The 20771-nt window shown below is 34.7% G+C and overlaps 1 protein-coding gene across 3 annotated transcripts in view; it reads left to right on the top strand.

The window, feature by feature from the left end:
- The window catches only part of cdh23 (cadherin-related 23), a 473177-nt gene that overhangs the window by 438303 nt on the left and 14103 nt on the right, over nt 1–20771 (top strand). For all 3 annotated transcript variants that reach the window (XM_073919489.1, NM_214809.1, XM_073919490.1), the window contains 13 exon segments: nt 2452–2663; nt 6684–6878; nt 8159–8272; nt 9140–9269; nt 12027–12290; nt 14277–14438; nt 14511–14767; nt 14904–15001; nt 16121–16241; nt 17683–17762; nt 18185–18225; nt 18354–18414; nt 19126–19255. In XM_073919489.1, coding sequence (XP_073775590.1) covers nt 2452–2663; nt 6684–6878; nt 8159–8272; nt 9140–9269; nt 12027–12290; nt 14277–14438; nt 14511–14767; nt 14904–15001; nt 16121–16241; nt 17683–17762; nt 18185–18225; nt 18354–18414; nt 19126–19255 — 1865 coding nt within the window.

Consider the following 20771-nt stretch of genomic DNA (forward strand, 5'->3'; position numbering starts at 1 on the left):
AAGGAAAAGAAAAAGACACCCAAACATCCATCGCAAAAAAAATGTTACATTATTGAAATAAAAGAATGATACAGCTCTAGAGCGACCATCACACACTTCTTCTCAGAGCTTGCCAGAACTTAATTGAGCTCATATACATGCGTGATTGCATCTCAAAGGTAAAATATCTACAGAAGAAGTCCTCTTAAAGGGGACATGACATTTATACACAATGCATATAAAACATTAAGCGAACGTTACAATATCACAATAATTAACCCAAAAATTAGCGCAATCACTACCAGACTGCTGATGTGTTTGTGATAAGGAGGGACAAGGCTGAATCCAGCTTCTTATTCGCAGCTTCTTATTGACGATATCTGGTCGACCTTAAAAACCATGGTGCTTCGTGTTTTTTTACTTCAAATTAGAAGCTGAAAAACAGGATTTAATCCTTTAAGCTTATTATGCGGCCCTGGCACCATCTTGTGGATAGACAACGTCAACCGTCTTTGACTAATAGACACTGACGCGCTGTCTCTCAAAGGATAAATATTTTAAAATAGGCACTATCCTTATAAATAAATTGCATAGTTGCAATCTAAACAACTACATTCTTGACTAAAATCAAAAGTACATTGTTGCCCAACAGCAGGAATATTTGTCAAACTGAGGAGCGTCCTCTGCTTGTATGTGGGTGGAGTAATACACAAAGGTGAAGAGGCCTTTGTGTGCTGTTACTGGCAGAATATCTTACAGCTATCAGCCAATCAGATTTAAGAACCAGACAGAACTGTTGTGTGTGTGTGTGTGTGTGTGTGTGTGTGTGTGTGTGTGTGTGTGTGTGTGTGTGTGTGTGTGTGTGTGTGTGTGTGTGTGTGTGTGTGTGTGTGTGTGTGTGTGTGTGTGTGTGTGTATATACATATATATATATATATATATATATATATATATATATATATATATATATATATATATATATTCATTCTCGGGTAGTGTATATGCATTCAACAATTCAGTTTTGACAATACTTATTTCTAAATTATTTTCTATATTATAGTTCATATATTTTATATGAACTTAATATATGTATATAACTTTGTATTTATTATATGAACATATATTAGTCCCATATTTCTTGTCCCGGACATTTCTTTTGTTTTCTTTTGTTCTTTTGTTGTACTGTACATCTTCCACTAAATTTCCACTTTGCTTTTTTATTGATCAATATATCACTTCTTTGTAAAGTGCTCAATTATGCTTGCTTAAATGGGACCTATTATGCAAAAATCATTTTTATAAGGGCACAGTTGTGTGGAACTGTGTGTGAATCTAGCCAGCTTCTAATAGTAATAAACACTAATATATATATATATTTGGCCGGCAGCTAGCTCTGGCCGGCAGCTAGCTCTCTGCAACTCTCACATGGTCGCCCACTGAAGCTAAGCAGGGCTGCGCCCGGTCAGTACCTGGATGGGAGACCACATGGGAAAGCTAGGTTGCTGCCGGAAGTGGTGTTAGTGAGGCCAGCAGGGGGTGCCCAACCTGCGGTCTGTGTGGGTCCTAATACCCCAGTATAGTGACGGGGACGCTATACTGCTCAGTGAGCGCCGTCTTTCGGATGAGACGTTAAACCGAGGTACCGACTCTCTGTGGTCGTTAAAAATCCCAGGATGTCCTTCGAAAAGAGTAGGGGTTTAACCCCGGCATCCTGGCCAAATCTGCCCACTGGCCTTTGTCCATCATGGCCTCCTAACCATCCCCATATTCAATTGGCTGCATCACTGTCTCCTCTCCACCAATCAGCTGGTGTGTGGTGTGCGGTCTGGCGCAAAATGGCTGCCGTCGCGTCATCCAGGTGGATGCTGCACACTGGTGGTAGATGAGGAGATTCCCCCCACTGTGTACAGCGCTTTGAGTGCCCAGAAAAGCGCTATATAAATGTAAGGAATTATTATTAATTATTATTTTATAAACACACTTGACAAAAAACAGTCTGCAGAAACACTTTGATTGACATTCTCCCTTAGTACGTGTCATCAGAGGGGAAAAGCCCCGCCCATTAGGGATGATCTCTCCCTTATTAGCATAAGATGTAGACTTTGCTGGCGCATAGACATTTAAAGCCCGGCCCTCCTTTGAAAAGAGCACAATCTTATTTGAATTTAAAGCGATAGATTCAGCAAAATGGCACTATCAGGATTAAAGCCTAAAAGGGGCAGTTCAAAGAGTCATAAAACTATATTTGTGTGGTATTTCGAGTTGGAACTTCACATACACACTCTAGGGAGATCAGAGACATATTTCACATCTTGTAAAATCTCATAATATCATAATAGGTCACCTTTAATTTAAAATTAACCTTAATTAAATAACCACTCAAGCTCATTAACTAAAAATGTCAAGTCATTGTGAGTTTAGGTAAACCTGCCTCTGTCATTGTTGTTATGTGTTTTTGTCTCTCTATCACAGACGCGTTCTCTCTGGATCCTGACACTGGGCTGATTCGCTCTCTGCGGTTACTGCAGAGTTTCGAGAGGTTCAATCTGACGGTGGTGGCGACTGATCAAGGCAGACCTCCTCTCTGGGGGACCGCCAGTCTTCAAATCACTGTCATAGACGTCAACGACAACAGACCGATCTTTGTGCGCCCGGCCAATGGCACCATTATGCACATACTAGAGGTGTGTACTGCTGGAAAAACACTCAGTCAGTCACTCAGTGTTATTTCTAAAGCATTCATTGATCATGTTTTTTTTCTCTCACAAATTACAACTCGTACACTTTGGTGTGCTCTGTTATCTCACAACTTCACTGTCTTTCTCACATTAGAGAGTAATTGATGGGAATATGTGCTACATCTTTGTTGGTTAGGTGTGCTGAAACATGCAGTTGACATATTACCTGTGTGGTCTGCTCTTGTATTTTTATGATAACCAGATCATGTTGCTTGATCAAGACTAAGTGTCAGATTTCATTCTTAAGCTTTTTATTATTGGACACAAGTGATGAAACCAGCCCCAGTGACACAAAGAGCTCTTAGATAAAGTGCAGTTGGTATTTTGAGCACGTTGAGATAATTGTGTAAGTTCCCTTCGAGGTAAGCAATCTTCATAGGGATAGTTAAGCTAAAGATGAAAATATACTTACCATTTACTCAGACTCAAGTGGTTCCAAATCTAGAAGTTTATTTTGTTTTGGTTGAACATAAAAAGAAGATATTTTGAAGAATGTAGTTGTTGACTTGCATATTTGTGGATAAAAAAGGGCACCTGGATTTCATCATTCTTCAAAATATCTTCTTTTTGTGTCCAACAGCAGAAAGAAGCTCAAACAGGTTTGAAGTAAGTGAGCAGAATTATAAATGTGTGTGAACTACCCTTTTAAGTGTGGTTTATTTATAAACTCATTTTGAGAGGATCACGTGCTTATTGAACACAGCTGGTACCTCATCAGATCCTTATATTGCTTCAATCAAATGAATACTGCACTATAAATAACCAGAGCTTTCCACTCCAGTCATCTTCGTGTTGAAGAATCCCCCCTTCCACCCCTACTCCTCCCCTTCTCTGATAGGGCGGCACGGCGGCCCAGTGGTTAGCACTGTTCCCTCACAGCAAGAACGCCCCTGGTTAGGCCCCCCATCGAGTTTGGATGTTCTCCCCGTGTTCGCGTGGGTTTCCTCCCACTGTCCAAACACATACACCATAAGTAAATTGACTACTCCAAAATAGCATCTTAGGACAACCCTAAGCCAGATATATCTCAGCACATTCACAAGCAGGGGAGTTCTCGAGACCTACCTGAGCTCAAACTCTCCTCTCGTCCTTCAAATTATAGGGAGCCCTGGGCTCGAGGATATTCTGAACTCAGGGCTCTCTCCTGAGACAGCATGCCAAATAAGCTTTATTATCAATCATCAGCTACGTGTGAACTCTTGAAATACACATCGGATTAGATTCAGAAACACTAAATAAAAGACAATAGCTTCTAAATGAAGAAAAAAAAAAAAATCTGACTAAAATGTCATGCATGGATGAACATATAGAGATGAATCCTCACCGTTCAATACTGTTGACCCAAATCTGTCACATGGGGTGTTTATCTGACAGTAATTTCTCCACTGAACATAAGCATTAAAGCATATATATGTAGGTTAGTAAAGCTAGATCTCAAATTAACACAGCTAATCAACTTCTAGAAGTCTGAAATGAACAAAATCTTCGAAATTGATACAATTAAGATGCAAGCAGTACAAATTAGCCCTTTTTATGCATCAAACAAAAATGAGCAAATTTGCAAGATTCTCTACGTGTGTTTGTCATTAATCTTTAATATCAGATGCAGACCCTCAGCCCCGTTTTATCATGATCTATTCGATATGTTGGTATATAAACAAAAAGCACTTCAGGACACAATGTTTCAGACTAGCATGTTTAAAAAATGTCCCCCACTTTTGATTTCATCGACTTTGACATTCACCAAAAGTAGCACAAAGACACTTCTGTACACAAATATGTGTTTCCGCTTTTGTTTCTGAATGTCAGTCACTTGTTCTGCCTTCTTGATGAGAACATACATATTTTTAAAGATAATTAATAGATAATTAACAGAGAAGCAATGTCAAGTCTAAATGGTCCATGACACAGCATGAATTTAGATGTAGGTTTAAAAGTAGTATATTGTTATTATTCATTTTATTTTTTTATATATCGCTGAAGTCAGAATTATTATTCCTCCTGTGTATTTTTCCCCCAATTTCTTACAGAAAGAATATTTTTTTTCAACACATTTCTAATAACTGATTTCTTTTATTTTATAATATTTTACTCAATGTTTTTAAGGTACTACTATTCAAGGCAAGGCAAGTTTATATAGCACATTTCATTTCACAATGGTAATTCAAAGTGCTTTACATAAACGAGAATAAAAAAACTAGAAAAAAGAAATTAAAAGAATTAAAAATGTTTAAAACAAATGAAAATATGTTAAAACAGGTTAGAAAAGAATGAAAAAGAAAAGAAAGACATCTGTAGGACATAGCACAGTGCTCATTCAGTCAAGGCACAGCTAAACAGATGTGTTTTTAGTCTTGATTTGAATGTGCCTAATGTTGGAGCACATCTGATCATTTCTGGAAGCTCATTCCAGCAATGGAGGGCATAATAGCTGAAGGCCGATTCACCCTGCTTTGACTGAACTCTTGGAATTTCTAATTTACTTGATTCTATTAATCTGAGTAATGTGTTAGGTGTTTATTCAGTGAGCATATCTGAAATGTACTGAGGTCCTAGGCTATTTAGTGATTTATAGACCAGTAATAATAATTTGAAAACTATTCTAAATGTAACTGGGAGTCAGTGTTAAGACCCCAGGACAGGTGTGACGTGCTCTGATTTCCTGGTTCGGGTCCTAATCCTGGCAGCAGCCTTCTGGATGAGTTGCAACTGTCTGACTGTTTATTTGGGAAGGCCCATGAGGAGGCCGTTACAGTAATCCACCCTGCTGCTGATAAAAGCATGAACACATTTTTCTAAGTCTTCACTGAAAACAAAGCATCTAATTCTTGCAGTGTTTTTGAGATGATAGTATGCTGAAATACTGACTGCTTTGACATGACTACTGAAGCTCAGATATGACTCCAGAATCACACCAAGATTCTTGACTTTATTTATTGTCATTTGACCCTTAGTGCCAAGGTACGCATTCACCTTGAGAACCTCATTTCCATTCCCAAATGCAGTAACTTCAGTTTTCTCTTTGTTTAACTGAAGAAAGTTTTGGCACATCCAATTGTTAATTTCATCAATGCATTGGCAGAGGGTGTCAAAGGGGCTGAAGTCATTAGGCACCAAGGCTAGGTAGATCAGAGTGTCATCAGCATAGCTGTGGTAGGAGATTTGGTTCTTTCTCATTATTATTCGGCTCAGTGGGAGCATATAAAGGTTGAACAGGAGACTCTTGTGGGACTCGCATGTCATGGGTGTCCACCTCAACCTATGGTCAGCTATACTGACATAGTAACCTCTCCCTTCAAGGTAAAATCTGATCCCAGTCAGCCCAACCCAGTTTTCCAAAGTATGCTGTGATCGACAGTGTCAAATGCAACTGTGAGATCGAGCAATACCAGCACTGTTAGTTTGCCTAAATATTTATTTAGTTGGATATCATTGATTAGCTTTATAAGAGTGCTTTCTGTACTGTGATGTGCTCTGAAACCAGATTGAAAATTGTCTAAACATCGTTTGGAGCTTAAGAACTTGTTTATCTGGTTAAAAACAACTTTTTCAATGATTTAAAAAAATAAAATAAAATAAGAATTTTGACCTTAAATTGTTTTTAAAAAATTAAAACTGCTTTCATCCTAGCCAAAATAACACAAACAAGACTTTCTTCAGAATAAAAAATATTGTCAGACATACTGTGAAAAATTTCTGGCTCTATTAATCTCTATTGGAGAAATATTAAAAGAAAATCAGAGGAGGGCAAATAGTTTTGACTTCAACTGTATATGATATTGCATTTGATGGAGAAATTTATAAACATGAGTCTTTGCTGTTCAATGCTTTGACCCAGATCTGTCACATGGTGGTTTGTCATATTTGATTCTCTATATCAGGGCTGTTTGACATTAGATGACCTGTGTTTCAATAAAGTCAGACATCACATTCTCTTATGTTTTGTGTGTGTGTTTGTCAATGCAGGAACAGCCTCCTGGACTGGTAGTCTATGAAGTGTTTGCCACAGATGAGGATGAAGGGGTGAACGGAGAGGTTCGCTACAGTTTCCTGCAGACCGGAGCTGGAAACAGAGACTGGGAGAACTTCCATATTGACGCTGTGACAGGAGTGATCACTACTGCGGTTAAGCTGGACAGAGAGAAACAAGCCCTGTACAGCGTAAGTCTTGATTTATAACCATGGCCAATCAAAGGCCAGTGGATGTTTAGTGTTGCACTTTAACTCTTTCCCTGCCATTGACCCAATATCCTGGCAATCGAGAGGCATGAAAGGTCATTAATAAACCCTTGAAATTAAAAGTTTTTAGCTCACAGTTTATTTTGATGGTCCGTTTGTTGAGTTTAAGTTACATTGCATCTACATAATTCTTAATAGATTATAAGTAGACTGTTAGGTTGGGGTTAGGGTTAGTGTAAGTTGAAATGAACTTGCAAAGTTTCTTATAGTCAGTTAAATGTCTGTCGAAGGAGCAGAATCAACAGATATTAAGCAGACAGTCTACTAATACTCAAATGGACCATCAAAATAAAGTGTTACCAGCTTTTTAGATATTAGTTTTGTTAGTTTTAAGGATATTTATAAGCTAGTGTGTTCCCAAACTGACAAAATTCAGGTTTTAGAGGATATAAACCTGATTTAAAGATCCAAAGCTTGTAATTTGTCACTTCCACCTTAAATGGATAATTTTTTTTTACATCACCTCATGCTTTAGGGTGCTTCACACCTGTGAATTGATTAATTTATTCGGAAACAAGGATTTAAATTGTTACAATGTTGCTCTTTGTTCTTAGTGCGGTTCGCTTTCACACAGCAAAGTTTCTAAACGGACCAAAAGAGCTAAAACAAGTCACATGCAAGTAAACTCTTCTTACATTGGTCAGAGTTTCATGGTTTATTTTGTCCCGCTCAGCTGTCATGCGTCCTTATTTTAATTTATGGCGATGAGCAATAAGACATTATAAGCGGAAAGCTGTGCTTTAATTTTGAATAGTGACACCCACAGACATAGGTAAGACTTTCTCATACAGAGCCCTTGGCTAGACTGCAGTTAGTCAAAGTTCCTAACTGAGCCTGCAAACAGGAGAAAAATGCTACTTTTAGTAGAAATTATCAAATGGCTTTCAAAGAGCTTTTGCATGTAAACTCTTCACACTCTTTATATATATAAAGCATGATGATAAAACATGAACACATGGATATAGAATAAAAAAATGTGTGGTTAAAAGCAGGGGCTCGGTTGGTGATATGGCAGAAAACATTTTGAGGGCTGTCAGATTTAGGTGAAAATCATCAAAAATGCGGTGGTGGCTGGCAACTATAAAAAAAAAAAATGCTGGTGGGAAAAGCGTTAATGACAAAAATTCAAAACGCTTAAAATATGAAAACAGAAGAAAAGTGTCAAAAAAGTAAATAATGTAATTCTGTGTGTTTGTGTGTAGCTGGTTGTGGTGGCGTATGACCTAGGGCAGCCTGTCCCTTATGAGACCATGCAGCCACTGCAGGTGGCTCTGTCTGACATTGATGACAATGAACCTGTCTTCCTTAAACCTCCGGTAAGTTTTTTAAAATTATTATTATTATTTTAAAAATAAACAAATAAAACAGCTGATACAGTTTTCTCAAGTAGATTTTGTAGGCCAGAAGTAGAATAAATACAGTGAAGCCTGATATATAACCAAAGTATTTAATTTATTACTATTTTATGCAGTATTTTATTGAACCTTTAGGCAAAATAATGAAAAATAAACTTATGGAACAACAATTTGGAAAATGAGTCAACATAATTATTATAGTATGTAATTATTAAAATGAATACAATTATAAGTGTAATGTTAGGTGATAAAAATAACTGACATAAAGCTAGTATTTTGAAGCACAACAGCACATAAATAAAAATTATTACAACATAGCACATAGTTATAAATCAGTATTTTGGGACTTTTTTGTGCTGTGATTCATAACTAGAGTCTTTAATGTCATCAAATTATAATGTTTTCTAAATATACCATGTATATTATGTTCATGTATATGTGTTGAAAGGTTTTTTGGTAGACTATATAAACTGCTGTCACACTGAGGTACATGTTAGTGACTTCTGTAAGTCATTACTCATTAATTTAATAAATCATTATTCGTTTTACATTGGGATCAGAAAAAAACTATTCTTTCATTTATTTTCTAGAAATAAGATGGCATAGCAAAAAGAAGCTTGTTCAGCATGTTTAGAATTACACTAAAATACTTTAAAAGACAACAGAAAGCTTGTAGCACATTGTGTTTTCAGCTTAAAGATTATAGTTCTGATATAACACAGTAGACATAGTGTGGAGTACTTTTTTACGTCATAACTTGCAAAGCTTGGACATTTTCTCACCCCTTATTGCTTAAGTCTTGATTTTTGTGTATTGCATGTGTTTTAGAGAGGAAGTTTGCCGTATCAGTCTCTGTCTGTACCGGAGCACTCTTCTCCTGGAACTGTTGTGGGTAATGTGACTGGAGCAGTGGATGCAGACGAAGGCTCTAATGCCATCGTCTACTACTTCATCGCAGGTGCGGACACAATAGTACACCTTAAATATGCTCCACAGTCATGCATCATTCAAGGAGTAGAAGTTTATGCCTTATCATTTAAAGTAACTGTTTCTTCACCTCTGATTTTTTTCAACACATTTCTAAACATAATACTTTTAATAACTCATCTCTAATAACTGATTTATTTTATTTTTGCCATGATGACAGAAAATAATATTTGACTAGATATTTTTCAAGATACTAGTATTCAGCTTAAAGTGACATTTCAAGACTTAACTAGGTTAATTAGGCAAGTTAGGGTAGTTTGACAAGTCATTGTATAATGATTGTTCTGTAAAAAAAAAAAAATTGCTTAAGGGGGATAATAATATTGAGATAACATTGTTTTAAAATGAAATAAAAAAACTGCTTTTATTCTAGCTGAAATAAAACAAATAAGACTTTATACAGAAGAAATACTGTGAAAATTCCTTGCTCTGTTTAACATCATTAACATAAAAAATTACAGGAGGGCTAATAATGTTGACTTTAACTGTTTCTGAAGGTCAGTGAACTTAGACAGAACACTCTTGATCAACTACTGACTTTCTTAATATATTATTTCCTCCTGAAGTTACCAGTGAAATGCTCAATTTTGCACAACTTTGTTGCGTCAGCAAAAGATTCTGAAATGAAACGTTCCCATGTAAACTGCCCCAATAATGAAATCTGATATGTGGCCTTACTCTATACCAGGGGTAGGGAACATATGACTCGGGAGCCACATGTGGCTCTTTGACCAAAAATATGTGGCTCTCCAGCTGTCTCCCTTCAATAAAAAATTAAAACTGTCTCTAAAAATTAGTTTCCTATTGACAATACAATTAAAATGACCTTTTTTTTTGTATATTTTTACAGCAAAATGATTAAGAATAAAAATAAAATGACATTTCAATGCGCATGTACAGCACTGTGGATTAACTTGAATTAAACACCAATAAAGGTTATGCAACATATATTTCTATGGTAACCTTGCGCACATAAATTCAAACAACATTCATGAGTGCTAATGGCAAAAAAAAAAAATTCTATAAATTATCTTTAACACATGGACTTGCTCGACATGTGATGCTTATATATCCCCAATGGCTCTCTAAAAAATGCATTTGCCAAAAAAGGTTCCCGACTCTATATGAACCTATGTATATAATTATGGTTAAAATGTTTGAACATTTACACTGCAAAAAAACTATTTTTGCTTGAAGTTTTTGTTGCTTTGTTTTTAGTTTGAATTTCTAAAAATTCTTAAATCAAAATCCATTTTCCAGATAACTAAGTCTTTGTTTTGTTTATAAGATGCAAAGCAATGTGTGCTTATGCTTCACTTGTAGAAAGTCACGTTATTTTTTCATATATCTTACTTTGATTTTATATTCAGCTGACATGAAAATGACGGTCATATTTTCCAATTTCTCTGAATTTCCCACCCACAAGAGGCTCTGATTGGTCAGCTAACATAATGTGTTGCGATTCGCAGATCGGCTCCATGTTACCATGAAGCATCTCTGCTATAACATTACAGGGCATCTGGCCATATCCCTTTACTGCACGGGGTGTATACTCGTAGCCTAAAGCTTTTATGACATCATTAACTCGAATGTGCCTTTTTTGTTGTCCCCAAACTTTGTTCACTGTAGGCTTTGCTAAGCTAACTCTGTAAAAGCCAATGTCTCACTTTGCATTGAACTTCGAGCATTTTACATTCAGAGATGTTGTTTATGTTCACACAGCTTCATCACACATCAACTTAAGTTTAAAATGTGATATTGTAGTGGAACACCCCTTTAATGCTAATGAGGTAAAATAATCTTATTTCAAACTGAAAGCATTTTGCTTATCCAATTGGCAGTATATTTTCATTGTTTTAAGGGAAAACACGCTTAATTTTGACTTATATTTCTGAAAACAAAAAACATTTTTTTAGTTGTCTAAAAATGCTTCTTGGCTTTAGAATTTCAATATATTTGGACTAGAAATAAGACAAAATATTGTATATGTATATAATATATTTGTATGTATATTTGTATGTATATGTAATTCTAATAAATAAAATACATAGACAGGCCGACAGACAGACAGAAAGATAGACTGAAAGAAAGATAGATGGATAGATAGATAGACAGACAGACAGACATATAGATAGATAGACAGACAGACAGACATATAGATAGACAGACAGACAGACAGACAGACAGACAGACAGATAGACAGATAGACAGATAGACAGATAGATAGATAGATAGATAGATAGATAGATAGATAGATAGATAGATAGATAGATAGATTTTCAAAAAGAAAGAAAGAAAAAAAGAAAGAAAGATGGACAGATAGATGAACTTGTACATTATATTTGTGATTTAAATGTATTTCCATATATGAAATTGTGTATACGTAAGCAGAACAACGACTATGGTCAAAATAGCATGCTAATATACAGCCCTTACTTACCAGTTTATAGTAGGTATGTTAGGTGAAGTCAGCAGATGCTCTGTATGCATTGGATTATGAATGATCAAATCAATTTCTATAAATGTGCATATAATACTGTGTTGAATACGATATATTTTTATTGAATTTTTTTTTTTTTTTTTGTCCTGGCCCTTTATCTTACTAGACAGAATTATAGCAACAATTTTTGATATCTCTATTTATTAAAAGTGTTTGCACTTTTGTGGTACTGACTGTATTCAGTGAATGTTGATCATTTTTTAAAACTCCATCATTGATTTTCTTTAGGAGGTGACACCGGTGGAAACTTTGCTTTGAGTGTTAGTGGTGTTTTACGGGTCAAGAAAGATCTGGATCGGGAAGAAATCCCAGTGTACTCCATCATCGTTAAAGCCTCAAGTAACCGCAACTGGACTCCTCCGAAAGGTCAGAGGTCACAGCGGGCTCAGGTGCTTGACCCCAGCCGTGACCCCACATTACAGGAGGTGAGAATCTTCCTGGAGGACATCAATGACCAGTCACCAAGATTCACGAAGCTGGAGTACACCACAGGTAAACAGTCATGTCAAAGCTGAGCGTTTCACTAGTAAGAAAACAGTTTACCAGAGCATACAGGCGAGAATGAGAGACGAGCCTCCGCGTTCTTTACTTTCACTTTCGTGGATTGGAAAACTTGTTGTACCCACAAACATCCATTAGCCTATACATAAATAATTTTGTTTGTTAAGTGCAAAGATTTGTTTCACAACTATTTCCAAATTCAGTTCTATTTCCAGCAAATGACTGAATAAATAATAACGAAGTGTGTTCAGAAAACTGAGTTATATCCAAATACACATGCTATGCTCCTAATGGTACAAAAGCTGACAGGTGGACAAACCTAAGCTTGTTTTTAATAAAACAAATATAAATATGCATATAATAAACAATACTGCTAATAATAATAACATTATACAAAAGCAAATTGTTATAAATTAACTGAAAAAGCCCCCTCGAGTTGAAGGCATGAAAGGTTTTTATATTTATGTAGGCTAGAAAATAATATGTTTTGTAATATTTTAATCCTTTAATTCTTTTCATATGTAAAGATATTTGCGTATTGCTGTACACCCTGTGTGTATTAAGCAATGTGTAAGCGAGGCGCACAACTAACGCGCTCTGGACTATAGACCGGCTTTGATCTGGTCTATTAAACAGTCTATTATAGTTCCTCAAAATAGCAACTCGCCAGCAATGCGCCTCAACACGCCTCCTTTTTTAGACCAGAACACCTATGGGCGCACAAATGAGTGCAAATGCATTTGCTATTTAAACAGCCTAGCGCAAAACGTCAAAGCAACTCTTGTGCCAAGCTGAAACTAGCAAACAACAATTGTGTCGCCCCTTGCGCCGGTTGTAGGATAGGGCCCTTAGTCTTTAACATGCGTATTTGTGGAGTCTTTAACTATCCATTTAATATAATAATAGATCATTCATAATAATAAATTATATAGAAGAAATTAAGAGACCACTGAATAAAAAAACAAAAACAAAAGATTTTTAAATATGGAGGAAGAAATCGCATTTTTCAGAAGAAAATGCATAACTAAAAACAGGGATGTAGCTATTCACCTGACTCACGATTCGGTGTGATTCATGATTTAGTCACGATTTTTTTACCTAATTTTTTTAAAACAAATTTAAGGTGAACAAGAGCCCTTTCGTTTTTTTCTTAAATGCTGCACATTTTTGCAAAATATTATATATTTTGCTAAAACTAAATTGCTATTTTAAAAACAAGAAAGAGTAATACAAACTAAAGATTACTCATTAATATAAACAAACTGTTACTGTGTGTGTTGGGATTTAACATTTTTTTTTACAGAAATATCACCTGTAAACAGTGCCCCCTCTGTTCAAAACTTGTATCGCGATTCATCAATAGTATCTGGATGCAGCCAGATAGATGCAAGCTGACATGCATCACTCAGCGATGCAATGTCAGACCCTATGCACTCAAATGGAGCGAGTGACGTCACTGTGAGGGGTAGGGTTAGGGGTGGGGTTAGGTGAGCCCATTACAAAGCATTGGACACAGCTCAGATTGCACTGCACCAGGACTGCATCCAGACCCCTCTCCGATACATTCAACATTTCACTGTTGAATTGTCACATATTTGAATTGATTTTCAATCGACTCACTGTGAATCGTTACATCCCTAATTAAAAATCATAAATCAGAAACATTATTTTTTTAGAAATGTATTTTATTTTATTGTATAATATAAATATTAATATAGTTAATTTAATTATTTAAGTTATATATTAATAATAAAATATATATTACTATAAAATATTAATTGACATATTTCCTATGTGTTTATTATTTAAATTATGACATATTTATACATTTTACATATTTATTTACATATGTATTATTTAAATTATTTATTTTTTATTTTATTCATTGTAGAAATCCTTTACATTTTAACATATGTTTTTATGATTATTACATACTTTTTAAAGCCCAGAGGAAATCACTGTCTCTCTTTCTGTCAGGTGTTGCTGCAGATGCTAAAGTGGGATCGGATCTGATCCGGGTTCAGGCCATTGACAATGACATTGGCAACAACAGTCTGGTTCTCTATCACATTCTGTCCATCCGCTACATCAAACTGCACTCCAATGACTCTGAAGAAATGGGAAACGTCTTCATCATCGGTCTGTATGTTCTACTCTCTCGCTGATCAGTGTATTTGAATTTCATGTCCTGATCATTTGTTTTTTTTTCAGGTGAGACTGACGGAATCATCTGCACGTTTGACCTCTTTATGGCTTACGCTCCGGGTTATTTTATCGTGGAGGTTTTGGCAAGAGATCTGGCCGGACACAGCGACGTAGCTCTGGTGAGCATTTACATTCTGAGAGACGACCAGCGGGTGAAAATCGTCATCAATGAGATCCCAGAGCGAGTCCGGCTCTTTCAGGAGGAGTTCATAAACCTGCTGTCCAACATCACAGGAGCCATAGTCAACACTGATGATGTGCAGGTGTGTGTGTGTGTGTGTGTGTGTGTGTGTGTGTGTATTGATTATTGACATGAGAACTATTATAACTGACTTGTGTGTAAGATTGAACACTTCTCTTGTGATGCAAATGAGTGAATGGGATGTTTTATTCTTTTAGTTCCATGTGGATAAAAAAGGAAGAGTGAACTTCGCTCAGACTGATGTGCTGATTCATGTGGTCAACAAGCAGACCAACCGTATTCTGGATGTGGAGAAGTAAGGGTTATATTGCAAACATTAACTGTATAAGGTTGCGTATACTTCCATGCATGTGCGTATACTGTATTTATATATAATAATGTTGATAATATTCATTCTAATATAATTTAAAGATTTTTATATAATATAATATAATATAATATAATATAATATAATATAATATAATATAATATAATATAATATAATATAATATAATATAATATAATATAATATAATATGTTGGGAACATTTTACCATGGATTTATCATTTATTTTGACTGTTTTAAATATTTGTGTGACACTTAGATTTAGTTTTACACTTTGTTTCAGATCAAGACTATTAAGAAAAGGCATTAGTTGTCATTTAATTTTTTTAAATTTATTTATTTATTTTTTTTTGTATAATATTTTTTATTTACTTATTTTATTTATTTAGTTTAATTTTTATAACTTTTTTTATTTGTTTATTTTTCTTTATTTTATGTTTTATTTTTTTCATTATTTACTTTATTTTTACATTTACCTATTTTATTAATTTATTTTCATTTATTTATTTTTATTTGTTGAATTTTTTAATAATTACATTTTTTATTCATTAGTTTTAATTTTTTTAATTAATATAATTTTTTATTTTTTTTATACTCAGTTGTCAAAAACTGAATGTAAAAAATTAGAAAATCTTAAATAAAAATATTAAACTCAAATATTTACAATAACACAGATATTTTATCAATATTTTAGAAACCGCATTCAAACATTACCAGGTTTAAATGCAACACATTTTATTAAAGTTCTTTAAAGCCTTGTGTAAGTCTAAAATTTCATTCATAATGGTTTTAAAAAGGTCTTAAAATGTCTTAAATTTGACTTAATGAAACCTGTAGAAACCCTGTTATTTATCCACGATTGGCTTAATCTAGCACAAAAACACACTAAGTATCAATTGTAATTATCAAAAATCCCAAGAAACATTTTTTTGTCAATTCTTATTGCCTCTATTTAATAATCAAAACTTTATTAAACCCCCCAAAAATAGATGCTTTTGTAGGTTTTCCTAGTTAAAGAACCCTGCTTATACAGAGATTTGTTGTGTTTGAATAGTGTTATCCACAGTCTCAAATGATCATTGGTTTTCAGAGTGATTCAGATGATCGACGAGAACAAGGAGCAGTTGAGGAATCTTTTTCGAAACTACAACATTCTTGATGTCCAGCCTGCTGTAACTGCACGCGCACCGGATGACCTCACCACATTACAGGTGCGTGTGTGCTATATGTGCTTTAGTACCATTTCAATGTGGTGATTTTATTGGCCCATAAACATTTCCTGCTTGTTATCAAACTATTTCAGAACTGTAACAAGAAGCAATTCAATCATAACTTAATGTTAAAACATCATAACATCATTTATCAATATGGGGCTCTTTTTGGATTCTCCAAAGCTAAAAATTTAAAACAGGAAATGCATTGGCACCATTGTTTTTGTTTACATCCCTCAAAATAGTCTATATCAATATTTTTTTTCTAAATGTTACCACATTTCTTGAAAGTACTTAATATTACTTAAATTTCAGACATTGGGATTCAAGGCCTGGAAAGTGCTCAAAAACAAACACAAGTCTTTGAAAGTGGTTGAATTAAATTTGAAATGTGCATATTTTTGGCATTATCATGTTTTTTTTTTTTTTTAATTAAATTAAATTAAATTAGCTTTATGCTACATGCCCCGAGTACGCTGCATCGTCTGTCTTTGTATAGCAATGTTCCTGTTAAATAAACAAATACATTCAAAAAATTACATTTGTTTTTAGCTTTGAAATAAAACCACAACCAGCAATATTTTTATTTTTCTATTTATTTATTTTTCATATATTTATTTAGTTTTTATTTTAATATTTTTTATTCACTTATTTTTATTTATTTTATTTTTATTAATTTATTTTTCTTTTTATTTAATTGTTTTTATTAATTAATTTTTATTAATTTATTTTTTCATTTTATTAATTTATTTATTTCATTTATTTACTTTCTCCATTTACTTATTTTTATCAATATTTTGTTTATTTTCATTTATTTTATTTTTTATTAATTTATTTTTTCATTTATTTTTTTTTATTAATTTTTTGGTTGATTTAATAATTTTTCCCCTTTATTTATGCTCAATACTCAAAATTTGATAATCTTAAATTAAAAATATTGAATTTAAATCACACTGCAAGAACACTGATATTTTAGCAATATTTCAGAAATCGCATTTACACATTACCAGTATTAAATTCAGCACATTTTATTAAAGTTTTTTAAAGATGACTTTAAAAATTTTAAAAATTACTCTGACATTTTTAACGTAAAAACTGGTCACTTTATTTTGATGGTCCATTTAAATAGTAGACTTTCTGCATAATATCTGTTGATTCTGCTCCTTCAACAGACATTTAACTGACTATAAGAAACTAAGTACATGTCAACTTACTCTAACCCTAACTCTAACCCCACCAAAATAAACCACTATCAAAATAAAGCGTGACCTAAATATTAAGTGTAAGTGAAATGTTAAGTACAGTAAGGACTTTAATTGCACTACATATGCTGGGGTGCTTGATACTTAAATGAATGGTGCTTTAAAAAGTCCTTAAATCTGCTGTTGATGAAAGTGTGGGAACCCTGTAAACAGCATAAACTTGTGTTTGTGTGTTTCAGATGGCCATCATCATTCTGGCAGTTTTACTCTTTCTTGCTGCCATGTTGTTTATCCTGATGAACTGGTATTACCGCACAGTGTGAGTACTCTTGAACAGATTCGGACATTATATTTTATATAATCTTAGAACCATTATAGACAAATTTATATATTAAAACAATTACTTTATACTTTTTCCGAATTTATCCTCAGTTTCTTTTAGCTGTTGAACACAAAAGAAGATATTTTGAAGAATGTTAATAACTAGTAGCCTTTTTCCTTACATGGAAGTCTATATTATTCAAAAATATCTTCTTTTGTGATCAACAGTCAAAGAAACTCATAAAGGATTTGATCCACTTCAGAGGGAATACATTTTCATTTTTTTGTGCAAACTTTTTAACACTTCTAATGATAAAGGATTAGATTTTCTTAAAATATTAGACTCACTTCCTGTTAAATGCTTCCCGATCTAAGGGGTTTGCAAGCATCTCATTTTATTTACATTTTAATTTTTAACAGGCATAAAAGGAAGCTGAAGGCAGTAGTTGCAGGCTCCACAGGTAAGTTGCTGGGACTGTCCCATCATGCTGTTTGGAGGAAGCAGATTCTAATCCTTTAAAAGAAGAGCTGGCATGGTGTTGTGTTGTTACAGTAACAGTGTGTTTGGTCTTTCTCTGTTTATCTGCAGGAAATCAGGGCTTGATGGATATTCTGGATATGCCCAACACTAACAAGTACACGTTTGAAGGGTGAGAGAGCCAGACACTGGTCACATGGCTTTACATTTAGGTATTTAGCAGACACTTTTGTCCAAAGTGTCTTGAGGCATTCAGTGATTTAACAAGTAGAGGCAATAAACACAAGAAGTGCTTATCATACAAGTGAACTATTAGTGCTCAGAGAATTGAGTGCTAGAGTAAGGGGTAGGGAGAATAGTGTTTTTTACAGGTGGTTTGTCAAACACATTCATCTGTGTGAAACACACTTCATAAATGCACAATGTTTTTTTTTTTTTTAAAGAGATATAATGAGTGATTTTAAGAAAGTGTCTGGTGCAAAACTGGTGCAAGTGACAGTTAAACTGTCAGCAAGAGTGTGTTTTCTACAGGTGGTTTGTCAAGCCCACTCACCTGCATGAGGCACACGCATGTATTGCGTGTTTTGAGGTTGAACAATTTTTACATTGGTGAAACTGTCCAACTATGTTCGGAATGATTGTGCCTATCTGGAATAGACTAAATCACAGCAGTCAAGCTCTACTCTGCTCAGCAGTTTAGTTCCAACCCTAATTAAACACAGGCTTCAGGCTTGTTTGAAGCCTACAGGTAAGTGTGTTGCAGTAGGTTTGGAACTAAACTATGCAGGGTTGTGACCCTCCAGGAATTGAGTTTGAGACCCCTGGACTAAATGATGTAGTTTAATGAATTGTATCACAATGATGATCTGTCTCTCTTTTGTAGAGCAAATCCAGTGTGGCTGGACCCTTTCTGCAGGAATCTGGAGTTAGCAGCCCAGGCGGAGCACGAGGACGACCTTCCTGAAGACCTGAGTGACATTGCAGACCTCTGGAACAGCCCAGCTCGAACACATGTAATACACACACTCAAAATAACATGTAGATTCCTAAAGTGACTCCTTCACTTTATTTAAATAATTTTTTTATTAAAGAATAAACTTTATATTAAAATAGTAAATAAAATATATAAAAGGCATTACATTTGTTTCTGTATATTATTATTAACACCCACACATAAATATTTGTTTAAATAATTGTATTAAAAAATATGATCACCACCCGCTCAGAGTACTCGAGCTGTCACTGGGCTGGCACCTTCACAAAAGGTACAAATTTGTACCTAAAAGGTAGATATTAATGCCACAAGGGTACATATTAGTACCTAATAAGTACAAAGGTGTTCCTCTTAAAATTTTTAGGTACTAATATATACTTTTGAGGTACAGTACCAATATTTACCCTTTAAGTACAAATGTGTACCATTTGAAAAGGTACCACCTCAGTGACAGTTCGCGTGCCTTTGTTTTTGTGTGTAAGGTCACATTAAAATGTCATGGAAATTAAAATAAGTCTATAGTTTATTCTGAGTGTTTTTAAATATTTTTGATGGAACAATAACATTTATTTAATTGAAATATTTACCCTGATCGTGATCCAGACCGCGATTTCTCCACTGACAACCCAAATTAAAAAAATATTGCTTGCGAAAAATTTCATCTTCTCTATTTATGCATTTGTAGATTACTAAAGTGACTTCTTCACTGTTTTTTTTTTATATATAATTAAAACAATAAACTTTGCACTTGCTGGCCACTTTATTAGGTACACCAGTCCAACTGCTTGTTAATGGAAAATTCTAATTAGCCATTCACATGGCAGCAACTCAATGCATGTAGGCATGTAGACATGGTCACAGCAGCAGAAGACCACATCAGGTGCCACTCCTGTCAGCTAAGAACAGGAAACTGAGGCTACAACTCACACAGGCTAAATTGGACAATAGAAGATTTGAAAAACGTTGCTTGGTCTGATGAGTCCTGATTTCTGCTGTGACATTCCGGTGGTAGTATCAAAAACATGAAAGCATAGATCAATCCTGCCTTGTATCAACCATTCTGACTGGTGGTGATGGTGTAATGTGGGGGATATTTTCTTGGCACAGTTTGAGACGATTAATACTGATTGAGCACCTTGTCAACACCACAGCCCATCTTAGTATTGTTGCTGACCGTTTCTATCCCTTTATGACCACAGTGTACTCATCTTCTGATGGCTATTTCCAGCAGGATAATGCTCCATGTCATAAAGCATGAATCATCTCAGACTGGTTTCTTAAACATGACAATGAGTTTACGATACTCAAATGGCCTCTACAGTCACCAGAGCTCAATCCGATAGAGCACCTTTGGCATGTGGTGGAAAGAGAGATTTGCATCATGGATGTGCAGCTGATAAATCTGCAGCAACTGTGTGATGCTATCATGTCAATATGGACCAAAATCCCTGAGGAATATTTCTAGTACCTTGCTGAATCTATGCCATAAAGGATTAAGGTAGTTCTGAAGGCAAAAGGGTGTACAGTACTAGTAA

The sequence above is a fragment of the Danio rerio genome, chromosome 13, assembly GCF_049306965.1.
Source record: "Danio rerio strain Tuebingen ecotype United States chromosome 13, GRCz12tu, whole genome shotgun sequence".
NCBI lineage: Eukaryota > Metazoa > Chordata > Actinopteri > Cypriniformes > Danionidae > Danio > Danio rerio.